This window comes from Dipodomys spectabilis, unplaced genomic scaffold, assembly GCF_019054845.1.
Source record: "Dipodomys spectabilis isolate Male_0828 unplaced genomic scaffold, ASM1905484v1 ptg000365l, whole genome shotgun sequence".
NCBI classification, from domain to species: Eukaryota; Metazoa; Chordata; class Mammalia; order Rodentia; family Heteromyidae; genus Dipodomys; species Dipodomys spectabilis.
Genome location: NW_024871042.1, coordinates 5,962,018 through 5,985,380, shown reverse-complemented (window position 1 = coordinate 5,985,380; position 23,363 = coordinate 5,962,018). Strand labels below are relative to the sequence as shown.

Sequence of the window (23,363 nt, the reverse complement as noted above, 5' to 3'; positions counted from 1 at the left end):
TTCTTTTATCACATACAGTAACTCTTCGGAAGTGAATTTATTTTCTTTTTGGAAAGAAAAAGGGACAGAAAAGACAGTCAAATAAGTTATGCTAATACCAAAATCCTAAGATTGAAGCTACTTTTCTTTTTGTCTGTGCTGGTCCTGGAGCTTGAACTTCAGGAGATAAGAATCTTACAGACTTTCTTACCCTGGCTGGTTTTGAACCATGATCCTCAGATCTCACCCTCCTGAATAGCTAGGATTACAGTTGTGAGGTACTGGAACCCAGGTGAAAGCTAGTTTTTAACCAGAAAGTAGAAGTTTATAGGAAATGAAGAACAGAATGGCAAATGTGTCTGTGACTGAAACTTCTTAGGTGACATCTAGTATGAGAAGAAAACTTCTCATGAATCTGATCTTTCTTTAGGGCAGTGCCCACTATTGGTGAAGTTTGCAGGATGTTCTCTCATTAAAAGTGAACCATTTAGTGCAGTTTCCTTTTTTTAAAGAGAGATTTAAGCCTTCATATTATCTGAAGCAAATTGAATACATAACCTCTTGGAACTTATCAACTGCCTATGCTTCCCAGTTTCTGAATATGACAATTTCAGTACATAATAAAATGCTACAAATTTTGCATTTAGTACCTAGTAAAAATGTCTTCTCATTTGCTTGTCTTTCTAGTTTGTTCAGCCTCAGTAGCCTTTTGTTCTGCACCTGTGCATGTGCCCTTTCTGCATGCCACCTCAACCTTTGTTCAGAGCTCTACCTACTGGAATGTCTCCTGGTTGTGATCTATTGATTTTTCTGTATCCTTCACCTACCTTGAATGTTGTCAGTGTAATGTAATTCTGGTTTTTCCACTGCCTTTAGGACAATGATCAAATTCTGCCTTTTCTAATCTTTCCTTTGCCTCCTTTGCATCCCTTGTCACTTATCTTACTTCTGTCCTCATTGGCAACCTCTCCAAGGTCTCCTGATCAGCAGCAGGGACTTTTCTTTCTTTTTTTCCCCTTCCCTTCTGTTCTCTGCTGTTTAATCTGCCTAAGGTACCCTTCTCTGGAAGTTTTGCCTTTTGTATCTTTTGTGATTCAGTTCAAAGATGTTCTGTCCTTACTTCCTGGCGTGTAGTGACATTGTTGATTTTCTTCCAAAAATCACTGTCTTTGATATCTCTTTCTCTAGTTTTTCACATAGTACCTGGCACAGAATGGGCACCTCATAAGAGTATTTGTTTGTGAATTAAATAAATGAGGAGAACTAAAGCAAATGTTCTTTGAATAAACCCATTTATTCTGTTGCTTTGTTGCAGATGTATGTGCATGTATGCCTCATCCATCATTTTCTGTATTAACAGGTTTTCTGTGTTTGGAAGCCAGTTCTACTTTTGGATTTGGTCTTTGCAATGGAAATTTGGCCTGCTTGTACTCATTACTATTTTATGAGATGATTAATATTTTTTGCTTTTAACTTTTTTGGGGGGATAGAGGTCACTTACTTTTGCTGTGTAGAATATGCCTTATAATTTGAAAGATATACTTTCAGTTTTATTTCTTTTCACTAGTTATCTTTAACAAAATACTATCTAAATCATTTATTTTGGCAATCTATATCAAGAATATAAAGAATAGAGTACTATTTATAGTCCCATACTTTTACTCTATGTATCTTTTTTATTTGCCATTCTCGCTACTTTTAGGTATTTTATACCCAGACTGTTTTATATGGTATTTTTAAAATTCTGTTTCCCTTATGTTAATTGTTTTGGGAATTTGTTGCATTTTTATAACTACCATATTAATTTCAGTTATGTAAATACAGCTTACTGATATAATATTTATATACTCAGATCCTTGTGATGAGATTTTGATTAATTTCTATATTTTCAGGAAAGTGAATTATGTAAGTCACATGGTATATTGAGAAAGAGAGGCGTGTGTATATATATGTTATATGTATATATATTCATATATATGTATATATACATATATAAATAAAACTGGCTGCACTTTTTTACCTCCTCAAAACTTTAAATTTTGTTTGCGTCTTAAGACAGCTAGTGTATCCTCTAGCAATGTTTATCATGAACTATGCAGTTATGTAGGCGTGAAGTCTGCTTTGGGACTTCTGTTATCTTCATATGTCTACGTGCCCTGATGCTTCTTCTACTGACTTGTCTATCCACAATGATCAGTTGACCTCATTGTACTCAGCAACTTGTGGCAGAGGGAAAGACTGAGGTCAGCTTTAGTATAGTATGAATATCCTACACTTTTGATAAGTTTATATGTTACTTTTAATTATTTACTGACTCTGCAACTTCAAGCATGTTATGTCTACATATTCTTCTCTGTCCTTTTTTAACTTTATTGGTTTATTGCAACGTGTAGTATCCCAGTGTAATGGTGTATGGGGGCATCTGCAACAGACTACCTAAATTGTACTTTCCATGTTTTTCATCTCCATGTAATGATTTTCTGATGTCAGAATGTTATTTAATTACACATCTATTTAGATGCGTAATTAAATTCTTCACTCTTTTAAGCTGTCATTCAGTGTTATCTTGAGTCTTGTAAAAAAAACCATGGATCAGAAATTCTGTAGTCTTTTCAGTAAATCTGTTGTAGAGCAGGCATTGTTTCCTTTGCTGAATTACCATTCTAGATATCTTCCACTTTCATGGGACAGGGATATTGCAGGTCATTCTACAGATACTCGTGGCCCTCTGTAGCATCATCTGAGCTTGTAGATGGGACCCTTGCCCTTTCTAGATCTCCATTGCCTAATCAGGCTTTCCAATAATACAATATTGATTGATTTCAAAAGTACAGGAGGGAGAAATTCATGTCCTCTCTTTGAAAATTACATTCCATAGTTCCTTTTGACATCTCTGCTTTTCATTTTAAGCCTAGTTTTTAGAAAAATTAAAAAAAATTACTAGCCAATTAAATCATTGCCTCTTCAGTGATTAGATGTATTATTATGTTTGGAGACATTTCTGTCTTGTTAAGTGCCTCCTCACCAGGTTTCCACTATTTTAAGGTAGGTCTACTTTCCTTAAATATGACCAGTCTTTGTACATGTGAACTGAAATCAAAGTTTTTTAAAATCTTATTTTTGTAGTTATTTTCCCTCACTCTTTTCCCTATTGGGACATGTAGTGGTTATTATGGAACATGATATACTGGGCAATGCTTTTGATGTTGGGGATATCAGATAGTAAGAAAGTGTATTTTCTCTCAAGGAATCTAGCACCAAGTATAGAGGAGTGGATGAAGAGTCTAGTTAAGTCAGGCTTCTCCTTGAAAGTGATGTTTAAGTTTGTGCTAAAGACCAACAGGGATATGACAAATTGGTGCTGTGCTTTCCTTACTTATAAAATCATAACTAGTGATTAAGTAGTATACTGTACTAGGAAGGATTGCTAGTTTAAAAAGAAAAGCAGTACTTTCATGCTAAGAATATATCCTTTTTTATTATTTATATTTCTTTAGAATCCTTAATGACAATTTGTTATCCATAAATATGGTTAATAATAGTTCCTTTCATTTCTACATTTCCTTTAGCTATCTTGTATTTTATGTCTAGGTTTAAAAATGTTAGTTTTTTCATAGTGGTTTTATTTTCAAAGTTATCTTAGGGTTATTCATTTTCTTCTTGATACATTAGAGTCAATTTTACTTTTCGTAAGAGGTAAGAGGCCACATGACAGCAAAAGAACTATATCTGTGTGGAGACAAATATGCCATTGAGCTCCCATGCCCATGAGTCCTTCCGAAGCCAGACTATAGTTGAAGTTCAGGTATTCATACAATAGTTTCTCTAAACTGAATCACCGATTTGCCTCCTAAGTTTTCTGGACATTTATTACTCTAAAGGTCAAGTAATTAAGACTTGTCTGCTTTTGAACTGAACTTCCTATTTTATCCCTGAGTATCATTTTTTTTTTTTTTTACCTAGCACTACTGAACCATGCATGTAATTAGGGGAAGGGATGATTTCCATCCTGTCTACTTTTAGATCAAACAAGTTTAGTTGGTTATTGTTTAGTAGGTCATGTAACATAAGTATGTGATATTTCCCTCATTTTTCACTATCCTACTTTCTACATGGGATTGAAATCAATTGTGAATCCACAGGGTATGTTCCAATCATCTGGTAATAATTTGGAAAAAGTCCCAAACAAATTAAATAAAGACCCACAATTTTAAAGTATACCATAGCATCTTGTATAAACTCCAGCTTATGTTTTACATTATTCCTGGTCATGCAGTAGGTTGTGAAGAAAAGAGAGTTATGGATAATCAGTTAAAAGAATGACAGATTCCCTGATGTGCTGATCAGTAGTAATACCTAATTTCGATTTCGAGTGTGCTATAATGGATTACCATATAGATGTAGCTGAGCACTGAGCATTAAATAGAGCCATGTGTTTTTCAGAAAAGTAATATTTATTCACACTGTGTGACTTTCTTGATTTTTTTTTAATTTTATTCTCCAGTGAAACTACAAACAAGATGTCAATAGCTTATGTGGCATTCACAGCAGTATAGCTTAGACTATCAGCTGTGGTAGAAGAAATGCCAGATTGTATTTGCCTTATAGAGGTAGGCTTCATCTGGGATTTCTGAGGAAAAAGGCTTAGCATTTAGATATAGATAACTGTCTTTGGCTTTATTTTTATTGACCTCATAGAATTAATGTATAAAAAATGGCTGTTGCAGTATTTGGGTACAAAAAGAAGTATCCATATAATTATTATTTCATCCTCTGAATTGTTGTATAAGAGTCTATCCTTTTAGGAATATTTTTAGTAGCTCAGACATGAGGCATGATGTTTTGTATCCAAACCTTATTGAGTTTTATTTTGGAGTGTTTTGAAGTACATCCACCTTATAAATCTGAAAGCTTTTATCTAAGTGTAGTGATGACAATAATCCTGAACTTAGAATAAGTTGAAGACTACTTTTGTGGTAGACTGGCAGCATCTAAGCATCTGTATTTATGTCTTGCTACTTTTCTTTGTTTCATACTAACAAAAAGAAAACTAAGTCAGGAACAACAGTATGTGTTTGAGAAAGCTGAAAAGCATGATTCAGGGTCAGGTTGGGTCTCTGACTAAATTAGAAGACTGAAAAACAGTGAGGCTGTCAAACATCTGTCAAGATAAGATATATCCTGAATCTTTCATTTACTCAGCACCTGCTTGGCAAGATGTTATCAGATAGTGACCTTGCAATGTAGTTGGGGTGCCAGGTCCTCTTAAAGGAGAATATATATGAAAGTAGGACATAATGTCCCTGCTGGGCCATTTGTTTAAGTGAGTGAACAAAAGGGAAGGAAGCAGAAAAACTGTAGGAAGACCTCAGAAGGACCAGGCTTCTATCTACATGATGTAACAACTAGCTGATTAGAAACAAAGCCAGCAGAGAGTCTATGTCCCTGAAATGGACTATACTTTTCTTAGTGCTTCAGCTGTGTGCGAGAGAGAAAGGGAGGGAGAGGAAGAGAGGGGGAAGGAGTTAGAGAGAGAGGAGAGAGAGAGAGAGGGGGAGAGAGAGAGAGAGAGAGAGAGAGAGAGAGAGAAGGGGGAGGGGGGAGCGAGTGTCATGCTAGGGCTTAATCTTAGAGTCTGGGCACTGTCCCTAAGCTTTTTCGCTCAAGGTTAGCACTCTGCCATTGAGTTATAGTATCACTAGTAGATTTTTGGTGGTTAGTTGGAGACTTTGGTTAATCACAGACTTTCCTGCTCAGACTGACTTCTAACTGTGATCCTCAGATCTCAGCTTCCTGGGTAGCTAGGATTATAGGTGTGAGCCACCGGTGGCTAGCTTCAGTCTTGTAACATGGTAAGAAAAACCTAATTAGTAGTTTGAAGATTACTATGGCACACAGTAACTTGTTCTGCCTAGCTTTCTGTTCAAAAAAGCATTTGTAGGGCTGGGAAGGTGGCTCAGTGGTAGAGCGCTTGCCTTGCAAGCCTGAGGCCCTGGGTTCAATTCCTCAGCACCACATAAGCTCAAGTGGTAGAGTGCTAGCCTTGAGCTGAAGAGCTGAGGGACAGCGCCCAGGCCCAGAGTTCAGGCCCCATGACCGGACCCAAAAAAAACATTTGTAGCCCAGCTAAAGGAGTGGCATCAGTTGATGGCATTCAGCTGTTAGTACTTTCACACTTTTCTTATTATAGCCCTAAGCTTCCAGCTGAGCAAGGCCAGAGTAGGAGAACCTTCCATTTCTACTTGTACAGCACTCCTAATCTTTGTCTTAGAGCTTCTTAGATGGCAGAAGCTGAGAAGTCTCCTGCTTCCTTCTCAACTCTTTCCTAGGCATTTACTTCTCAGTCAACTACAGTAGACCCTTGATATCCATGGGTCTATGATTCCAAGAAGACACTATTGAAAATGAACTGTGCTCAGGGGGCATAGAGTTTAGTACTCTAGAATTAATCAAATTTACCTATACTATAAAGTAAGTCTGAGCATCTATAACTTCATGAGGCAGGTTACATTATTTTCACAAGTATTGCTGCTATAAACAGTAATGCTGCTTACCACACTAGTTGTTATTTCATGATGCTTGATTCATTTTTTTCCCATAATGCAACTCAACTTCTGTTAAAGACATAACATTTTTCAACACATTATAAAAAATTTAGCATTTAAGTTAAACAGCCATTTTCATGTTGTTCCTTAGGCTGTGTGTGTGTGTGTGTGTGTGTGTGTGTGTGTGTGTGTGTGTGTGTGTGTGTGTGTGTGTGTGTGTACGTACGTACATGTGTGCTGGACCTGGGGCTTGAACTGGCACTGACCCTGATATATAGATATATATATATATATATATATATATATTTTTTTTTTTTTTTTTTTTTTTGCTTAAGGCTAGTGCTCTATCACTTAAGCCAAAGTTCTACTTCATCTTTTTGGTGGCTAATTGGAGATAAGAGTCTCATAGACTTTCCTGCTTTGAACTGCAAGTAGCTAGAATTACAGGTATGAGCCACTGGTACCTAGCACCATTTGCTTTTTATGAGACATCTTCATAAAATTATGGGCAGTAAAATACTCAGCAGATCACACAACAATTTAAATACGACTGACATAATGTGGGATTAAAGTATCCCTGTATCAACTGCACTTCACAATATGCATATCAGAATATAAAACTTTTTCAGCAGCCTGTGGAACTTTCTCCAAGATAGATCTTTTAGGACATAAAACATATCTTGGAAAATATAAGAACACTGAAAAAAAGTGCAACATTACTAATCCTCAGAGAGATGCAATGTAAAACTGTAATGAGGTGTCATTTCATACTTGCTGAGAATTGTATTATCAAAAAGACAAAAGTGTTGGCTAGGACAGAGAGAAGTGAACTCTAATATGCTGTTGTGAATATAAATAGTAAAACCATTATGCAGAACAATATGAAGGTTCCACAGAAAACTACAACTAAAAATGTCAGATAATCCAAAGAGTTTAAATCAATATGTTGAAGAGATATCTGAACTGTCATCTTAATTGCAACATATTTCACCATAGCCAAAATATGAAATCAACCCAAGTATTTATGAATAGATGAATAAAGAAAATATAGATAGGCAATAGACTACTAGTCAACCCTTAAAAAGAAATTAATTTTAAGTTGTGCATTATCTTATATGGTCATATGTATATAGCTTTTGAGCTTTTCTGCTCATCTGATAAAATTATCCTAGACATATACTAATTATTGGAAGGAATTAAAGCAAATGTTCAAGGAAGGACATTTACCAGGGGCAAATAGAAGAAACCATTTCATAGGAATACAGCTAAAGTATAGTGCTTATAAGTAGTTTTCTTTTTCTTTTTGGAAACATATATATATATATATATATATATATATATATACTACAAGTAATATGGGCCTATCTTGAAAATGTGTAATTTTATTTATGTTCTTATATCTCACTTTTTTTATTTTATAGAAAATACTACAGTTTCTACCTGAACGAATTTTCTTTCGATGGCATTACCAGAGTATAGGTAAGAACAATTGAAAACTGTGAGTTTTCTTCTTTTAAAGCAATTTGATTTTCTTCTAGTTGAGTTTTTAATAATGTGTTCTGTAAATAATATAGTCAGGATTGTTTAATAAGAAATACTAATAACTAAAACCAAGACAAATCTGACCTGAGCAATCTGACCTGGGAAAATATGTATTTTATCTTGTTCTAAAAGTACAATTTAAAGTGTAGGTCATAGGATAACAGCATCAGCCTTTTCTTGGAAACTTTAGTTATAGATGCAGGATTTTGGACATCATTATTGAGCGTAGTAGTTAGAGAAATACTGATCTAGAGTATTTCTTAAATAATTTTACATTATTGCTTACAGAAGCATTTTGTTCTTTAAGCCACTATCATTGACTCAGAATTACTATTTGAATACCTTAGGATGTGGTAGTAAGAAAAAGTTTGAAATAATGCAAGTTATCACATCTGACCTTCCTGTCCAGCTCTTAACAGCTAATACCATATTGTTGTAATTAAATGTACACAGTCCAGTTAGAGTCATTCCAGGGTAGTGATTGTGGATTCTGCCTTTTGTTTTAAAGAGTGTCTGCTTCAGTCCTTCTGATGTACAAGAGTCTCATTTTCTACAATTGTTCTTCCTTACCAGATGGTCATATTGGAAGAGAGAGTGAACCTTATATTGGAATCTAACTCTGTTTAATCATTCATTCAAATGTTTATTGAAGGAGAGACATTTGGCACTAAGTTCTGGTACAAAAACAAAGAATATCTCACCACCCTTGCTTTGTGCGGGCATATGACCAAGTGTGTGGGTAGATGAGAAAAACAATTGATGCTATTAAAGAAGTGTAATAGGAACAAAGAAGAAAAGTTGAATAATTTTATTCAAAAGACTTAAGGAGACTTCAAGAGAGGTGACTCCCATCTGAGTCTTGGAAGATGAGTAGAACTTTCTTTGTTGGAGATCAATATGTATAGTTACAGAACCTGCAAGAATATAACAGGATGAGTAGATGTCCCAAATTTTATCCTAAATTTAATTGAGGATTATTTTTATAAAATATGTAGCTAACTCTCACAGAAACTGAATTATTTAGTTTATGTTACAAATTTAAAGAAAGTAAAACTTATATAGGTTATATCTATAGCACTGGGTAAATACATCATTACTTTAAGAATGTGTCTTACAGCTGGGTTCCGGTGGCACACACTTGTATCCTAGCTACTCAGGAGGCTGAGATCTGAGGATCACAGTTTGAAGCCAGTCCAAGCACTAAAGTCCTTGAGATTCTTATCTCCAACTAATCACAGAAAAAAAACAAAACAACAACAACAAAAACTGGAAGTAGTACTGTGGCTCAAGTGACAGAGTGCCACTTTTGGCACACTTGAGCAAAAGGAGCCCAGGAACAGTGCTCAGGCCCAGAGTTCAAGCCCCAAGACTGGAAGAAAAAAAAAAAAAGAGAATGTGTCTTAGAGTTGCCCAGCATAGTTCACATCAGGTCCTATCCACTGTGGAACTACACAAAAAAGCCTCAGTTTTCACAGCCTTTGGATTTTGAAATTGTTGCTAAGAGATGTGCGCTTGTTATTTACCTTTAAATCTTTTAAGTAAAGAAAGTTTTTTAAATCTTAGAGAATTGACCATAGCATTTCTGCTTAATTGAGGCTTTGAGTGTATGTGTTTAATGTAAAAATAAAAATTTAAATGCAAAGTACAATATAAAGAGACATCATGGGGATTTGTGATGTTCTATGGTACAGTAGGAAGAGACAGCAATGAGAAATAACTACATGTAGTATTTGTTGTCTGTGCCAAGTATAATCCTTCTCTAATTTTGTTTATGTAATTTGTATGAAAACCATACTCATTTTCTTTAGATAGCTCTTTAGAATGTGTGAAGATTAGTGGGCTTCCCTCAGCATGAATAGATTTATTAGAATTTTGTGAAAACTAATTTATATTTGTATTGTGAAACTTTACACATTTAGTAAGCAGTATGTGGCATTTCTTTAATTCTACCCAATACCACTAGAACTGATTAAATTGCTAGCGTAAGTAGTTTTTTGTTTGTTTATTTTGTTTTTTACTGACTTTAGTAGCACCTTCTTAAGAGTGATGCGGCCTCAGACTCTTCAATTGGGATTTCAAAGTATTAGTCTCCCAAGTCATCATAGCAGCAGTTGCTTACCTGGTATATGGAACAAGGCTGTCTGTTAAAGTGATCGACAAAATCATATTTCAGGATGCTAAAGTATGGACATTGGCATATAAAGAAAATCATCTTTACGTTTATATACTTGATGCCTGAGTTAAGTATGATCTTGTACATAAGTGTATTTTTATATTATCAATCAAATTGGGTGGATATGGGTCCACCTGATCTTCAGCTAGGTATACTTGAGAATCAGAGATTTTTTTTGAGTTTAGATAATCAGAATGTTTATTGATATGAATGAAACAAGCAACTTAGAACATCATCACAATTTTAATTTCTGTATGTGACACCTCTACAGGATTAGGCAGTGAATACTCACCCTCAGTGAACTAAGTCCAAACAGCTTTAGTCAGGTGTAATCAGCATAGTTCAGATTACATCCTGTCCACTTTGTACCTACACACAAAAAACTTGTTTTCACAGCCTTTGGATTTTGATGATGTTCCTAAGAGGTTGTGGGCTTATTGTTACATAGATTTGTTTTATAAGTTTTGTTGCATTTTCTCTGGTTTATTTGGATTTGTTAATACTGTTCCTGTTTGTCATTCAAGGTTTCAACAGAGGTAACTTTTAACGAGCCTTATTTCTTGAAGTACCTGTGGCCCGCTGAACTCTCTCATCTAAGGAAGAGTGTGATGGTCTTCCTTGGTTCTCTTGCAGTCAGCCTGTACATTCACACATTCTTTGATGGACAGGGTTTTTCTGTGCATTTAATCCTAGGACTTCCTCAGAATTCCTCACAGCCAGGCCGAGCTAAATCCAGTTCCCTGTGTGCCTCTGTTTTGGGGAAGCAATACTGGAACTTATACCCCTGGGAGTGTGAGAGCTAACTCACTTGGTTTTGCAATGGCCCTGTTGCCTTGCCTCCTTCAAGTCCTTGGCCATCTGAAACATGGCTTTGCTCTGAAGCTCCTCTGTCTCCTACAACTAGGGAATAGCAAATATCTGTTGACATGTTTGCTATTTGGCAGTTTTCTTTGCTGATTATAAATGCAAAAATTGTTCATCAAGCTTATCCTGTAGTAATTTTTAGGCCAGTAAATAATAGTGGGTAAAGTGGGCGCTTGGTACCTTATCTTTGGGCAATAATGAGAACTGATGAGGGATGAGATGCCAAAGAATAGCATTGGCATTAAAACAGGACATTTGATTCAAGAGTGTGTCATAGTACTCCTTCATGTGCCCGTGTCTCATCAATGTAGGGCTACAGCTATGTGGCTGCTTGATTTGAGAGAGTTTAGTGTTAGTGAACATCTACAGAGCGGATTTTGTCTGGTCCAGGTTACACTGCTGTGACTGAATTCAATATTTGTTGAATGAAAGAATATATTTTGTATTGGAAATGTTTAATGGCAAAAATGTTAAAATAGATAATCATTGGGTTTAAAGAGAGTTGGGGCTCAGTTAGTGGAAAATTCACTTATATTCAATAGTTTATTTGTAAGTTGTTATTAAATCTAGTTTACTCAACTAGATTTCATTGTAATACAGAAACCAAATGCCTAATTAAATTGAAATTTGTTTTGACTTTTCAATAGTATCCTTGGCTGTATGCCTGGGACAACCTGGCCCAATATGGCCTGAGATGTGAGCACAACCTCTTACCAGCCTAAATTCTTGAAGTTCCTGTGGCCCATTGAACTCTCTTCTAAGGAAGAATGCGATGGTCTTCCTTGGTTCTCTTGCAGTCAGCCTGTACATTCACATAGTCTTTGATGGACAGGGTTTTTCTGTGCATTTAATCCTAGGACTTCCTCAGAATTCCTCACAACCAGGCCGAGCTAAACCCAGTTCCTTGTGTGCCTCTGTTTTGGGGAAGCAATAACTGGAACTTACACCCCTGGGAGTGTGAGAGCTAACTCACTTGGTTTTGCAATGGCCCTGTTGCCTTGCCTCCTTCAAGTCCTTGGCCATCTGAAATGTGGCTTTGCTCTGAAGCTCCTCTGTCTCCTACAGGGATGTGTGAATGAAAGGGTCTTTTTTCTTCCAGTGCAAATTCTAGACATTATCAACCACCCACACTTCCCTCCTCGGACTTTGCCAGCTTGCTATCACTTCCTTTTTCTTTTTTTCTGCCTTTTTCAGGACCATGTTCTCTACTAGTCTTTCTCCTTCATGCCAAGTTACCCAGCAGCTTGTTCAACATCCCATCCCATCTTCTAGTGGCTTCATGATTCTTTTTTTTTTTTGTTAGTGAACTTTGGGCCTGGGCCCTGGCCTTCAGCTCTTTAGCTGAGGGCTAGCGCTCTACCACTTGAGCCACAGCACCATTTCTGGTTTTCTGGAGGTTTATTGGAGATTAGAATCTCATGGTCTTTCCTGCCTGGGCTGGCTTTGAACTGCGATCCTCAGATCTTGGCTTTCTGAGTAGCTAGTATTATAGGCATGAGCCACCATGTCCGGCCTTCCTGACTCTTATGATCATGCTGATCTCTGTCTGACCACAACTTTCATCCTCTTGATCTTTTACTCAGTTACTTTCAGGCTACCTGTTCTGTTTTTTCTATTTTTTTTACAACAGTTTTATAGGGTGCGGGGGGGGGGTACAATAAGGTGAATATATTTAAATGTACATTCAATACATTTTAACATAGATGTGTGTGTTTCTGTGAAATCATTACTACTGTTACAATAATGAACATAGGCATCACACCTGAAGTTTCCTCATTTGCTTTGGTAATCTTTCTCTTACCCTTCCCCACTTCACCCTACAGTTCCAAGGGAACCACTGATCTGATTTTGTCATTTACTCACTTGCATTTTTCTAGCATTATATATAAATTGACTCATACATTGTTTGGTATCTTTCATTCAGTATAATTATTTTAAGATTCATCTGTGTTGATTTCTCTTCATTTCTTAGTAGTATGGTCTTATACTATAATTTGTTTACCCATCTACCACTGATCTGCCTTTGGGTTTTTGGAATTTGTCTATTACACATAAAGCTATTATAAACGTTTATGTACAATTTTTTGTGTATACATGTGTGCATATTCCTATCTTTGGTAATGGAATGGCTAATAGTATATGTTTAACTGCCAGACTCTTTTCCCAACTGACTGTTTTACCATTTTATATTTCTATCAGCAGTGTGACAGTTGCAGTTAACTTTTGTTCTTGTTTTAAGTGGTAATGATTATCTCAATGACTAATTCACTTGTCATCTCTGTGTCTTCTTTGTTGGTATATATATTGTCCATTTAAAAATGTGTTGTTTTGATTTTTGAATTTTTAACTTACAGAGTTCTTTACATACTCTATGTAGAAGGCTTTTATCTGATATATGCCTTGGGAATACTTTCTCCCTGTCTTGTCTTCTCATTTTAAAATTTATAGTGTCATTTACAGAGTCTAGTTTTTAATTTAAAAAATCAGACTTACCATTTGTCTTTTATGGTTTATATTATTGGTCTCATATCTAGGTAATCTTTTGCTTAACCCCCAGTCACAAATGGATCTTTTTTTTTCTAACAGTTTTATAGCTCTAATTCACATTTAGGTCTTTGATCTATTTTGAGCTATTTTTTGGTTAATTTAAAATTCCTACAGTGGACTACTGTTTCTTTGTTCTTAGTAGAATCTAGTAGTGCCAGAAAGTCCTACGGTCTTGCTCCTCTGCCTACTTTCAGCATGCTTTGCAAATCAGCATTGCAGAGGGAATCTTGCCATGTTCTTTACCCTTTTCTGGTGGTATACTGCATTGCTTGTTATTTGGTTTGAGCCATGATATATGGAGATCATTTTAAAGAAATCAAAACAGAGATAGAACTAGACACCAATGTCTCATGCCTGTAATCTCAGCTATTTGGGAGGAGTAGATCCAGAGATTTGAGGCAAACCCTGGCAGAAAAGTTTGTAAGACCCCTTCTCAGTGCATAGCTGGGCCCTGTACTACATGTCTTCAAGCCTAGCTATGTGGGAGATTAAGATTGGGAGGATCATGGTTCCAAGTTAGGGCAGAAAACTCCACAAGACATTTCTTAACTGAAGAAAACTACATATGATGGTTTATTCCTTCATCTCTAAAATATGCAGATTGTGGTCTAGACACACACCTAGGCAGGAAGCAAATTCTTAGCAAATTCTTCCTGTCTTAAAAATAATTAGTACTGCCTGGTGATGGTGGGTCACACTTGTAATTCTAGCTACTTAGATGGCTGAGGTTTGTGGATCATGGTTTGAAGCTAGCCCAAAGAGAAAAGTCTGTGAGAGTTTTATCCCTAGTTAACTACCAAAAAAAAAAAAAAAAGGGAACTGGAGCTGTGGCTCAGGGACAGTGTGTTGCCCAGACTTCAAGCACCAGAACCAGAGTACAAACACAAAAAAATTACTTCTAAAAAGGACTTCCTCACAATGAGAAGCTGTGAGTTCAAACACCTGTACCCCCCAAGAAATCATAAAAAAGAAAGGACTTCATATATTTTGTAAATATGCTACTGAAGCAAGCACAAAGACAATATTTTATAATGTTTAAGAAATATTAAATATTTTGAGGCTGGGCACTGGTAGCTCATACATGTAATCCTAGCTACTCAGGAAGCTGAGATCTGAGGATTGCAGTTCGAAACCAGCCTGAACAGGAAAGTCTGTGAGACTCTTTTCTTTTTTAAATTTTATTTTATTGTAAAGATGCTGTACAAGGGAGTTACAGCTATATGAGTAAGGTAATGAGTACAGTTCTCGAGACTCTTATTTCCACTAAACTACCAAAAAAATCTGAAAGTGGAGCTGTGGCTCAAGTGGTAGAACTCTAGCCTTAGGCAAAAAAGCTCAGGGACACACACACACACACACACACACACACACACACACACACACACACACACACACACACACACACACACACACACACACACACACACTCTTTTTGGGCTCAAAAAATACCTATAAAAGATCTTTTAAAGGTTGTCACCTGCACACACACACACACACACACACACACACACACACACACACACACACACACTCTTTTTGGGCTCAAAAAATACCTATAAAAGATCTTTTAAAGGTTGTCACCTGACCAAGAAGACGGTGTCAACTGTGTTCTCAGCCATCAAAAATGAGAAGCAAACAGAGTTTTGAAGCTAATATTGATAAATTTACTTTTACTAAAGCCAGAAAAGTAGTTATAACACATTCTTTATTATAAAGTATGTAAGCCAGTCTTTGTGAGTGTTAATACATCTAGTTTTTAATTTTTCAATATTTTTCAACTACTTTAATGCTCTAAAAAGATTAACCATTAAAATGTGTGTTTTCTATCTCAGGCTTGGCACATTTCCAATATTTAAACTTCTAATATTATTTATCAATATTACTTTTGCTTTTCAAAACTGCTTACTTTAAAACAGTATTTTTTCTTGACTATTGTATTTCTTGATTTTCCTTAAAATTTGTGCAGAGCCCTCATTTTATCTTTTTGCTTGTGTTCTTGCTGCCTCTTTAAAAGTAGTAAGTCATTCAAGGATATTTTGTTTAAAATGCAGTAAAAGCCTAGAGAAGGGCTCATCAAATCAGTTTAATTTATCATGTTTAATTCATCCAATTATTCACATGAGTCAATGGAATGGTAATCAGTAGGGAATTAGTGCCCCTTATAAAAGAGATTAGGGCCCCAAAGACAGGTTTGACAGATACAGTTTAGCAGCTATGAAATAAATGTTTCCTTTCAATAGTTTTGCTCTTCCTAATGAATTCCTGTCTTGTATATACCCAACATCCACATAGGTATGGTTCTCATCAAGTGTTGACACTGGTTGGATATTATGGTGGAACATCTCTTTGAAATACATTAGTAAAATAAATGTAATTGGATAGCTGATCTTTAAAGGTAACTTGATTGAGAGAAAGAGTTCTGTAGCCTAAGAATTCGAATATATTTCTATTTTAAAAAACTTCCTTTTTTTGGAAGTTAGATCCTATTTTAAGTCTACATATGATATTTGAGTGCCATACTCTGCCCATATTGAGAATGTCACCACAGTTATAAAATTAATACTTGGGTCATATGCTTCTGTCCCCCTAAGAGAGAAATTACATCAGTGTTTTTTCAGTTGATAGTAGTTGTGAATAAATCTTGAAATCTTGAGTCTGCCTTCTTGACCTTTATCAAAGTATTTATTGATGTGTCGAAACCCATAAATGTGTTCATCATTGTCCAGACAGGGAAATACCATTCTGAATATTTGCAAAGGAGAAATGCTTTGTAAGCAGTACTTTCACTTTATTTTCAATTTTCTTTTTCTATTTCTTTTTTCTTCTTCTTCTTCTTTTTTTGGTTAGTCATGGGGCTTGAACTCTGTGCCTGCGAGCTGTCTCTGAGCTCTTCAGCTCAAGGCAAGTGCTCTGCTGCTTGAGCCACAGCGCCACTTCTGCGTTTCTGGCAGTTAATTGGAGATAAGAGTCTCACAGACTTTTCTGCCTGGACTGGCTTTGAACTGCAAGCCTCAGCTCTCAGCCTTCTGAGTAGTTAGGATTACAGGCATGAGCCACCAGCACTCAGCTTTATTTTCAATTTTAAAGATTGGGTTTTTTTTAATCTTTAAAATTGAAAATAAAACTGAGTGCTGGTGGCTCATGCCTGTAATCCTAGCTACTCAGGAAGCTGAGATCTGAGGATCCAGCTTCATAGCCAGCCAGGGTAGAAAAGTCTGTGAGACTTGTATCTCCAGTTAATCAGCAAAATCCTTGAAGTGGAAATGTGGCTCAAATGGTAGAGCACCAGCTTTGAGCTCAAAAGCTTAATTAAGTAAGAGGCCGTTAGTTCAACACCAATTTTTTAAAAATTATGTATGACAAGAGATAATCTGTTGTGAACATTTGGATCGTTTTTGTTTTGAGTCTTTTAAACAAATTTTGAAGAGGTACATACTCAGGATTTGTTTTTTTTCATCTTGAACACATCTTTTGTTCTGTTACAGTTGCTTTGCTTCTAAAGATTAGCCTTTTTCCTTTGTTTCTAGAACAACTATCTTTTGTCATAAGTGCATTTTTGGTTATTAAATTGGATATCTTAAAATAGATCTTTAATATTGAGACATATAGTTTTTTAAAATATAATTTTATTGTTATTATTAAGGAGCAGTGCATTACAATTCCATAAGTCAGCTAATGAGTTCAATTCTAGAACATCATCCTTTCCTTCACTTTCCCCCAGTTTTCCCCTCTCATCCCTGCCCACCAATTACATAGTTCATTTTTCACATAGTGTATATTAAATACTATGTCAGTATACTTTAAAAATATTTATTCATATAGTCTATTTCTAATTAGTTGTTTTAAACTTTCAGGCTCAACTTTAAAGAAGCTTCTACACACTGGAAATTCTATAAAGGTATTTATATTATTTTAATGTACTTACTTAGATGCAAGTTCAATGGCATTTAAAAAAGATATAATATTGATAAGTTTAAGAAATACAAATACTCTATATATCATATATCAATATTATATAATATATATTCTTAAACTTATTAGTGCCACAAAGTGGGGAGGGTAATTTTTTAAAATTACTATCCTTTTTTAAAATTTCATGACAAATTTTGATAGGTTTTTGTTCTGACATGATTTATAAAAGTCATTCTAAACAGTATTAGTAGGAAGTGGCTTGGACTTCTGGATTCTAGTTGTACTTCTGTTAGGTACAGCTAAGGACCATAGGCAAGGTAGCAATTATTCCAGTTTTATCAGAGTGAAAGGAAGGGTACTTCCTCTTGAGCTTCAGAGCTAACATGCCTGATGGTATCCATCTCAGCTGTGTGGTTCTTAAAATAATAGTCATCTCCAAATTAATTTGCAAACTATTGTGTTGTGTAGGGGGGAGAAGAACGGTAGGACATTATTCTGGAATATTTGTTTACAGTGGATCTTGTAATTTAGGTTAGAACTGGCTTAATTAAAAATGAATATAACTTTAGTAATGACACAGACCATGTGATACTGGAAGAAAATAGACCTAAAACATGAGCAGCCAAATGAAGCCATCCTGGGATGAATATTTTATGGAGGATAATCCACATGTATCTAAGTTGTGTGTATGCCTTTAATAAGTTAGTACATTTTTGTTTTTATATCAGCCAAAACAACCAGCCACTTAAAGCTTGATATGTGAACTCTCTTACATGTTGGAAAATAGAAGCCATCTATTCCTACCATATCTGTCCCTCTTATTTGAAAGGAATAGTCTTGTCATTAAGAGCTATCAAGTTGTTACCTATTTTTATTGCTAGTTTTATTTACATCTAGTGAACTTAAATATAGTTAACATTAAAAATGGGATCTTGTCAGACATCCATGACTCATGCCTGTAATCCTATCTACTTAGGAACCTGAGATGTGAGGGTAGCAATTTGAAGGCAATTGGTTAGACAAATCCAGGAGACTCTTATCTCCTATTAACTTTCAAAAAGCCAGAAGTGGAGGTGTGGCTCAAGTAGTAGAGTGTCAACCTTGAGCTAAGCAAGAATGTAAGGCCCTGCATTTAAGCCCCAGGATTGGCCCAAAGGGGAGGCGTCTTCTGATAGAATTTCAGACAACCTTTTCTCTTGTTAAATATTATGATTATATATAGTGAGAGCCACATCATTCATATCTGGTGGTTGAATAATGCATAGCCAATGCTACCACTCATTTTCTGTGCTTGAGAAGAAGACAGGTTTGACTGAATATAGATTTGTGAAGAGTGTAGATGGAGTACAGGAGCATGTATAGAAGTGTACTGTGCACTCCACCAGTTAATGAGGTAGCACTGTCACCAGCTAGGATGTTTATCTTGGTATGTTTTGATTCTGTTGGGAGTTAGTGAGGCTACAGCTACACATACATTCAGACGCACACATACATATATGAGCACATGCTGGTATATATGTCTGTATCCTGTGGGCTTTTATTTCCTGCAGAGCATCATGTTCAGTTTGCAGTACTTGCTTTAGAGGAATCAGTGCCATCTTCACTTAACTGAAAGGCAAAAGGAAGCCTATCCAGCTGCCTACATTTGGAGCTTACTATGTCTTTCAGCTCTATCTGGCACATTTTCAGTCTCATTTGTTTCTTTAGGTTCTTCTATTAATCATGTTTTCAACCACTTAGGAGCACAGAGAAGTGGAGATATGTATTTTTGAATTCTAGGAATAAGATGAAGTTGGAACTAAGTGTAGGGATAAAAAAAAATTCATGTTTCCTGTCAGGTGATGTCATCTATTCAGAGCAAGGTGAAAATGTGAAAGAGAATAGATGATAGGCTTAAAGCAGAGAAACTGGATAGCTCCATTGTCTCACTGAGCCAGGTCTTTACAGTCTTAATTAACTGCAAGTATTCTTATTTTCAAGAACATTGTAAATAGGTGCAGATTACAAATGATATGAAAATTCTCTTGAAATGATGTGAATTTGGAGTGAGATTATCTTTGCCATTATTTTCATCAGTAATTGAACATTGATGCTATCCACACTATTGCCTTACACTTGTAGCCCATGAGCTATGCAAGGTCCTCGAAGTCATTTGGTACATGATGGGGAAGGCAGGTGATGCCACTCCTCAGCTGCCTGTTGCCTGTCTGCCTGTACTGAAAATTTTGTATGACCCCTAAAGATATAAAAATCCACATGTACCTTGTCTGAAAAAGACTCTTCACCTCTGCTTAATAGGAAACACATATTGCTCAGTGAGAACCAACATTGTTTTATGTGCCTTACACATATTTATTTATTTAATACTTGACAGTGTTTTGTGGTAAAAAGCTGTTATCTCTATTTTATAGATGAGACTAGTCAAACCTAGAAAGTGGCAGAAGCAGATTTTGAACCTAGGCCCTCTGACTCTGTAGCCCTCTCAATAGACTCTTAACTTCTGGTGGTATATTATAGTAATCTTTCTTATTTGTCACTAAATGAAGAACTTGCTCTCTAGTACTTTAATCATACCTTTAACTTCTAGTTTCACTTTTATTTTAAAAAAATTCACCATATTGCTTTATGAGTTTATACATTTATGTATTATCTTGATCAGTGTCACTCCTTCCATCGTTCTCCCCCGATTCTCCCAACCCCACCTATCTCCTCACATTACCTAGTTTCATTTTCACACATGCACAGTTAATGCTATGACTTTATTTCTTCTCTGTGTCTCTGTGTATCTGTCTCTATGTGTTTGCCTGTCTGTCTCTCTATCTCTTGTCTTGCTATGTAGCCTAGGCTATTCTAAAGTCCTTGATTCTCCTGCTTCAATCTCTGAAGCACTGTGATTACAAGCGTGGGCCACTATACCTAGCTCTCTAGTTTTTCTCTCTTAAGGTTGATGCTACTTCACAGTGCTTTTTCTGTAAACACATGTATGCTATTTTCATTGCTTTTTATTTTGTTTTCAGATAAGATGTGAAGGAATCAGGCTGTTTCTTTTGTGGCTTCAAGCACTTCAGACAAACTGTGCAGAAGAACAGGTGCTGATTTTTGCATGCCTCGTGCCTGGTTTCCCGGCAGTCTTGTCATCCAGGGGGCCCTGCACACTGGAGACACTCATCAATCCTAGCCCTAGTGTAGCTGATGGTAAGCAGTATCTGTCAGCAGATTTAACATGGTTTCCCATTTTAATGGTTTCTCATTTTCGCAAATAGAAATACTGATAGGGTCTGAAGAGGAACAGTTCTCTGTAATTTACAGTCTGTCCTTACAAACATTAGAATAAATGTTTGTGTAAATAGTGTATATTCAATGAAATGATAGGAAAAGTTTAATGAAGGGGTAGAAATGGAAGAAACAGCATTTGGCAGTAGCAGGAAGTAGAGACACATGATATATATGAAGTGTTTGCTAATAAAATTTAAATTTGCCTTCCCAAATGACTGACTTTTGTTCTCATCACTATTGATAAGTGGATAATCATCTTAGTTGTCAGCTATGTGCTCTCATGCAGTGTTAATAAAAGATCAGTAGTGATCTCATGGGACCATTTGTGTCCTATGGATTTTTAAGGAACTCCTGGTAGGGTCCATTGGGTTATTAGTACATATCCTTTCGTAGCCACATGACTAGCATTTGATCTTCCTATAATTAATTAATTGTGCCAGTTCTGGGGCTTGTATTTAGGGCCTGTGCACTGTCCTTGAGCTTTTGTGCTCACAGCTAGCACTCTACTCCCTGAGCCACAGCTCCACTTCTGGCTTTTTGGTGGTTAATTTGAGATAAGAGTTTTACAGACTTTCCTACCTGGGCTGGCTTTCAAGTATAATCCTCAGATTTCAGCCTTCTGAGTAGTTAGGATTATAGGAATGAGCCACCCAAAGACTAACCAAAGTAGAACTTGAAAGAAGGAATGTTTCAGTGGGAAAGGTGGGCATTTCTATTTCTGTACCCTTTATGCACATTAGTTTGGAGTTCAGTTTAAGTACTCCAGTGGTATATTTTAATAAAGACCATTTTTTCCAAAACCCTGTTTACAATTTAACTTTGAAAGTTATTAACGTGATGCTTTCCATTCTACAGCAAAGATATATCCAGAAGAAATAACTCCACTCCTACCAGCCATATCAGGAGAGAAGATCAGTGAGGACCAAACCTGCTTTTTTCTTCAAATACTGTTGAAGTATATGGTTATTCAGGTCAGAGAAAAAGCAAACCTCTTTGAGTAAAGTGTTTGTTCTCAGTAGGAGGGAAGAAATATTGCTTGCCTTCTTTTTTTCTCTATATCCATATTTTTTCTTTTTCTTTTTTCTTTGACGTGATTTTTTTTGTGATTTAAAGCAAGAGCTGTCATAAGTGCTATTTTGTAGGAATGTGTTTAAAGAATTTCTCATTCTTTGTCCCTTCTCTAGAGGAGGAGGTAGGCCTAGAGCCTGGGCAGAGTCAGGAACAGGCAGGGCTGGCGGGGTTATCTTCATGAAAGCAGCCATGAGGGGCTATGAACTGACCTGCTTCATGACACACATTCCTTTTTCAATGGGATATAGAGCTGAAATCAGTTTCTGATTCGAATAGCTAATTTGTCATTTGCTTTCTTTGTACATTGGTATAGTTAGAATAAAATCCTTCCATTCTTTTTTCCTAGTGAATTCTTCTTTTGTCCATATGCTCCTAGCTGTAGTCCAGTCTGACCTTCCCTTCATAGTGGACTCTGTTGAAATCACTATCTTCTCTGTCAATTTCCTCACTGTACACTTCTTCAGCACCACTATTGTTTACCTTGTGCCAGCCACTGTTGAAATGCCAGTTCCCAGACAATGGTACAAGGTGGGGTCTAATCTATATGTGGGGAGTGTACTCCAGTTTTTACTCTACTTATTCTTTGAAATGGTTTGGCAATGACCAACCATCTCCTTTTTTTTTTTTTTTTTTGTCAGTGGTGGGGCTTGAACTCTGGGCCTGGGCACTGTCCCTGTGCTCTTCAGCTCAAGGCGAGTACTCTACCGCTTGAGCCACAGCACCACTTCCGGTTTTCTAGCGGTTTATTGGAGATAAGAGTCTCACGAACTTTCCTGCCCGGGCTGGCTTTGAACTGCGATCCTCAGATCTCAGCCTCCTGAGTAGCTAGGATTACAGGCGTGAGCCACCGGCGCCCGGCTTACCCATCTCCTTATGAGACTCTCTTCTCTCATGTTTTCTTCTAGCATTTCCTTTTTTTCCTCCCACTTCTTTCCACTTTTCTTTAGGAAATTGTGCTTTTCTCTGCCATCTCCCAAGATTTAGTACTTGACTTCCATTTCTAACTACTCAACCTTGCTGGGCAATCCTAATCTCTGCCTCTACTCTATGGTATTTAGTCTGTACTAGAAACACATATGGAGAATCTGACAGTGTGTGTTATCTGACTCATGTTTGAGCTCTTGCCTTTAGATATGTGTCTCAAATACTACCTGTTCAAAAGGGGACATTAATTTTTCCTGGGAAGTCAGCACAAGAGTACCCAGAACTTGCACACACTGGGGGTCCTAGGTTCTTATTTTAAATGTGTCACTAATGCTTACGTCACATAAATCATCTTGATCCTCGTCAGAGGGATTTGGCATTGATAGATCATAGAGCTTTATTTGTGGGTGGGTTATGTTCATATCTGTGACTTTTGCCTTCCCTTCTGTCTGTTGGGGTGAGTCTTCATAGTAGAGCTTCTGATAGATTTGGATGCTGAACCCATCTGCCCAAGGGACAGCCAAAGCATC

General features: G+C 36.5%; 1 protein-coding gene across 2 annotated transcripts in view; it reads left to right on the top strand.

The window, feature by feature from the left end:
- The window catches only part of Ralgapa2 (Ral GTPase activating protein catalytic subunit alpha 2), a 307,510-nt gene that overhangs the window by 44,382 nt on the left and 239,765 nt on the right, over positions 1 to 23,363 (top strand). For both annotated transcript variants that reach the window (XM_042666417.1, XM_042666416.1), the window contains exons 4-7: positions 7,946 to 8,003; positions 17,505 to 17,548; positions 20,580 to 20,757; positions 21,694 to 21,809. In XM_042666417.1, the coding sequence (XP_042522351.1) occupies positions 7,946 to 8,003; positions 17,505 to 17,548; positions 20,580 to 20,757; positions 21,694 to 21,809 (396 nt within the window). The remainder of the gene's footprint in view (positions 1 to 7,945; positions 8,004 to 17,504; positions 17,549 to 20,579; positions 20,758 to 21,693; positions 21,810 to 23,363) is intronic.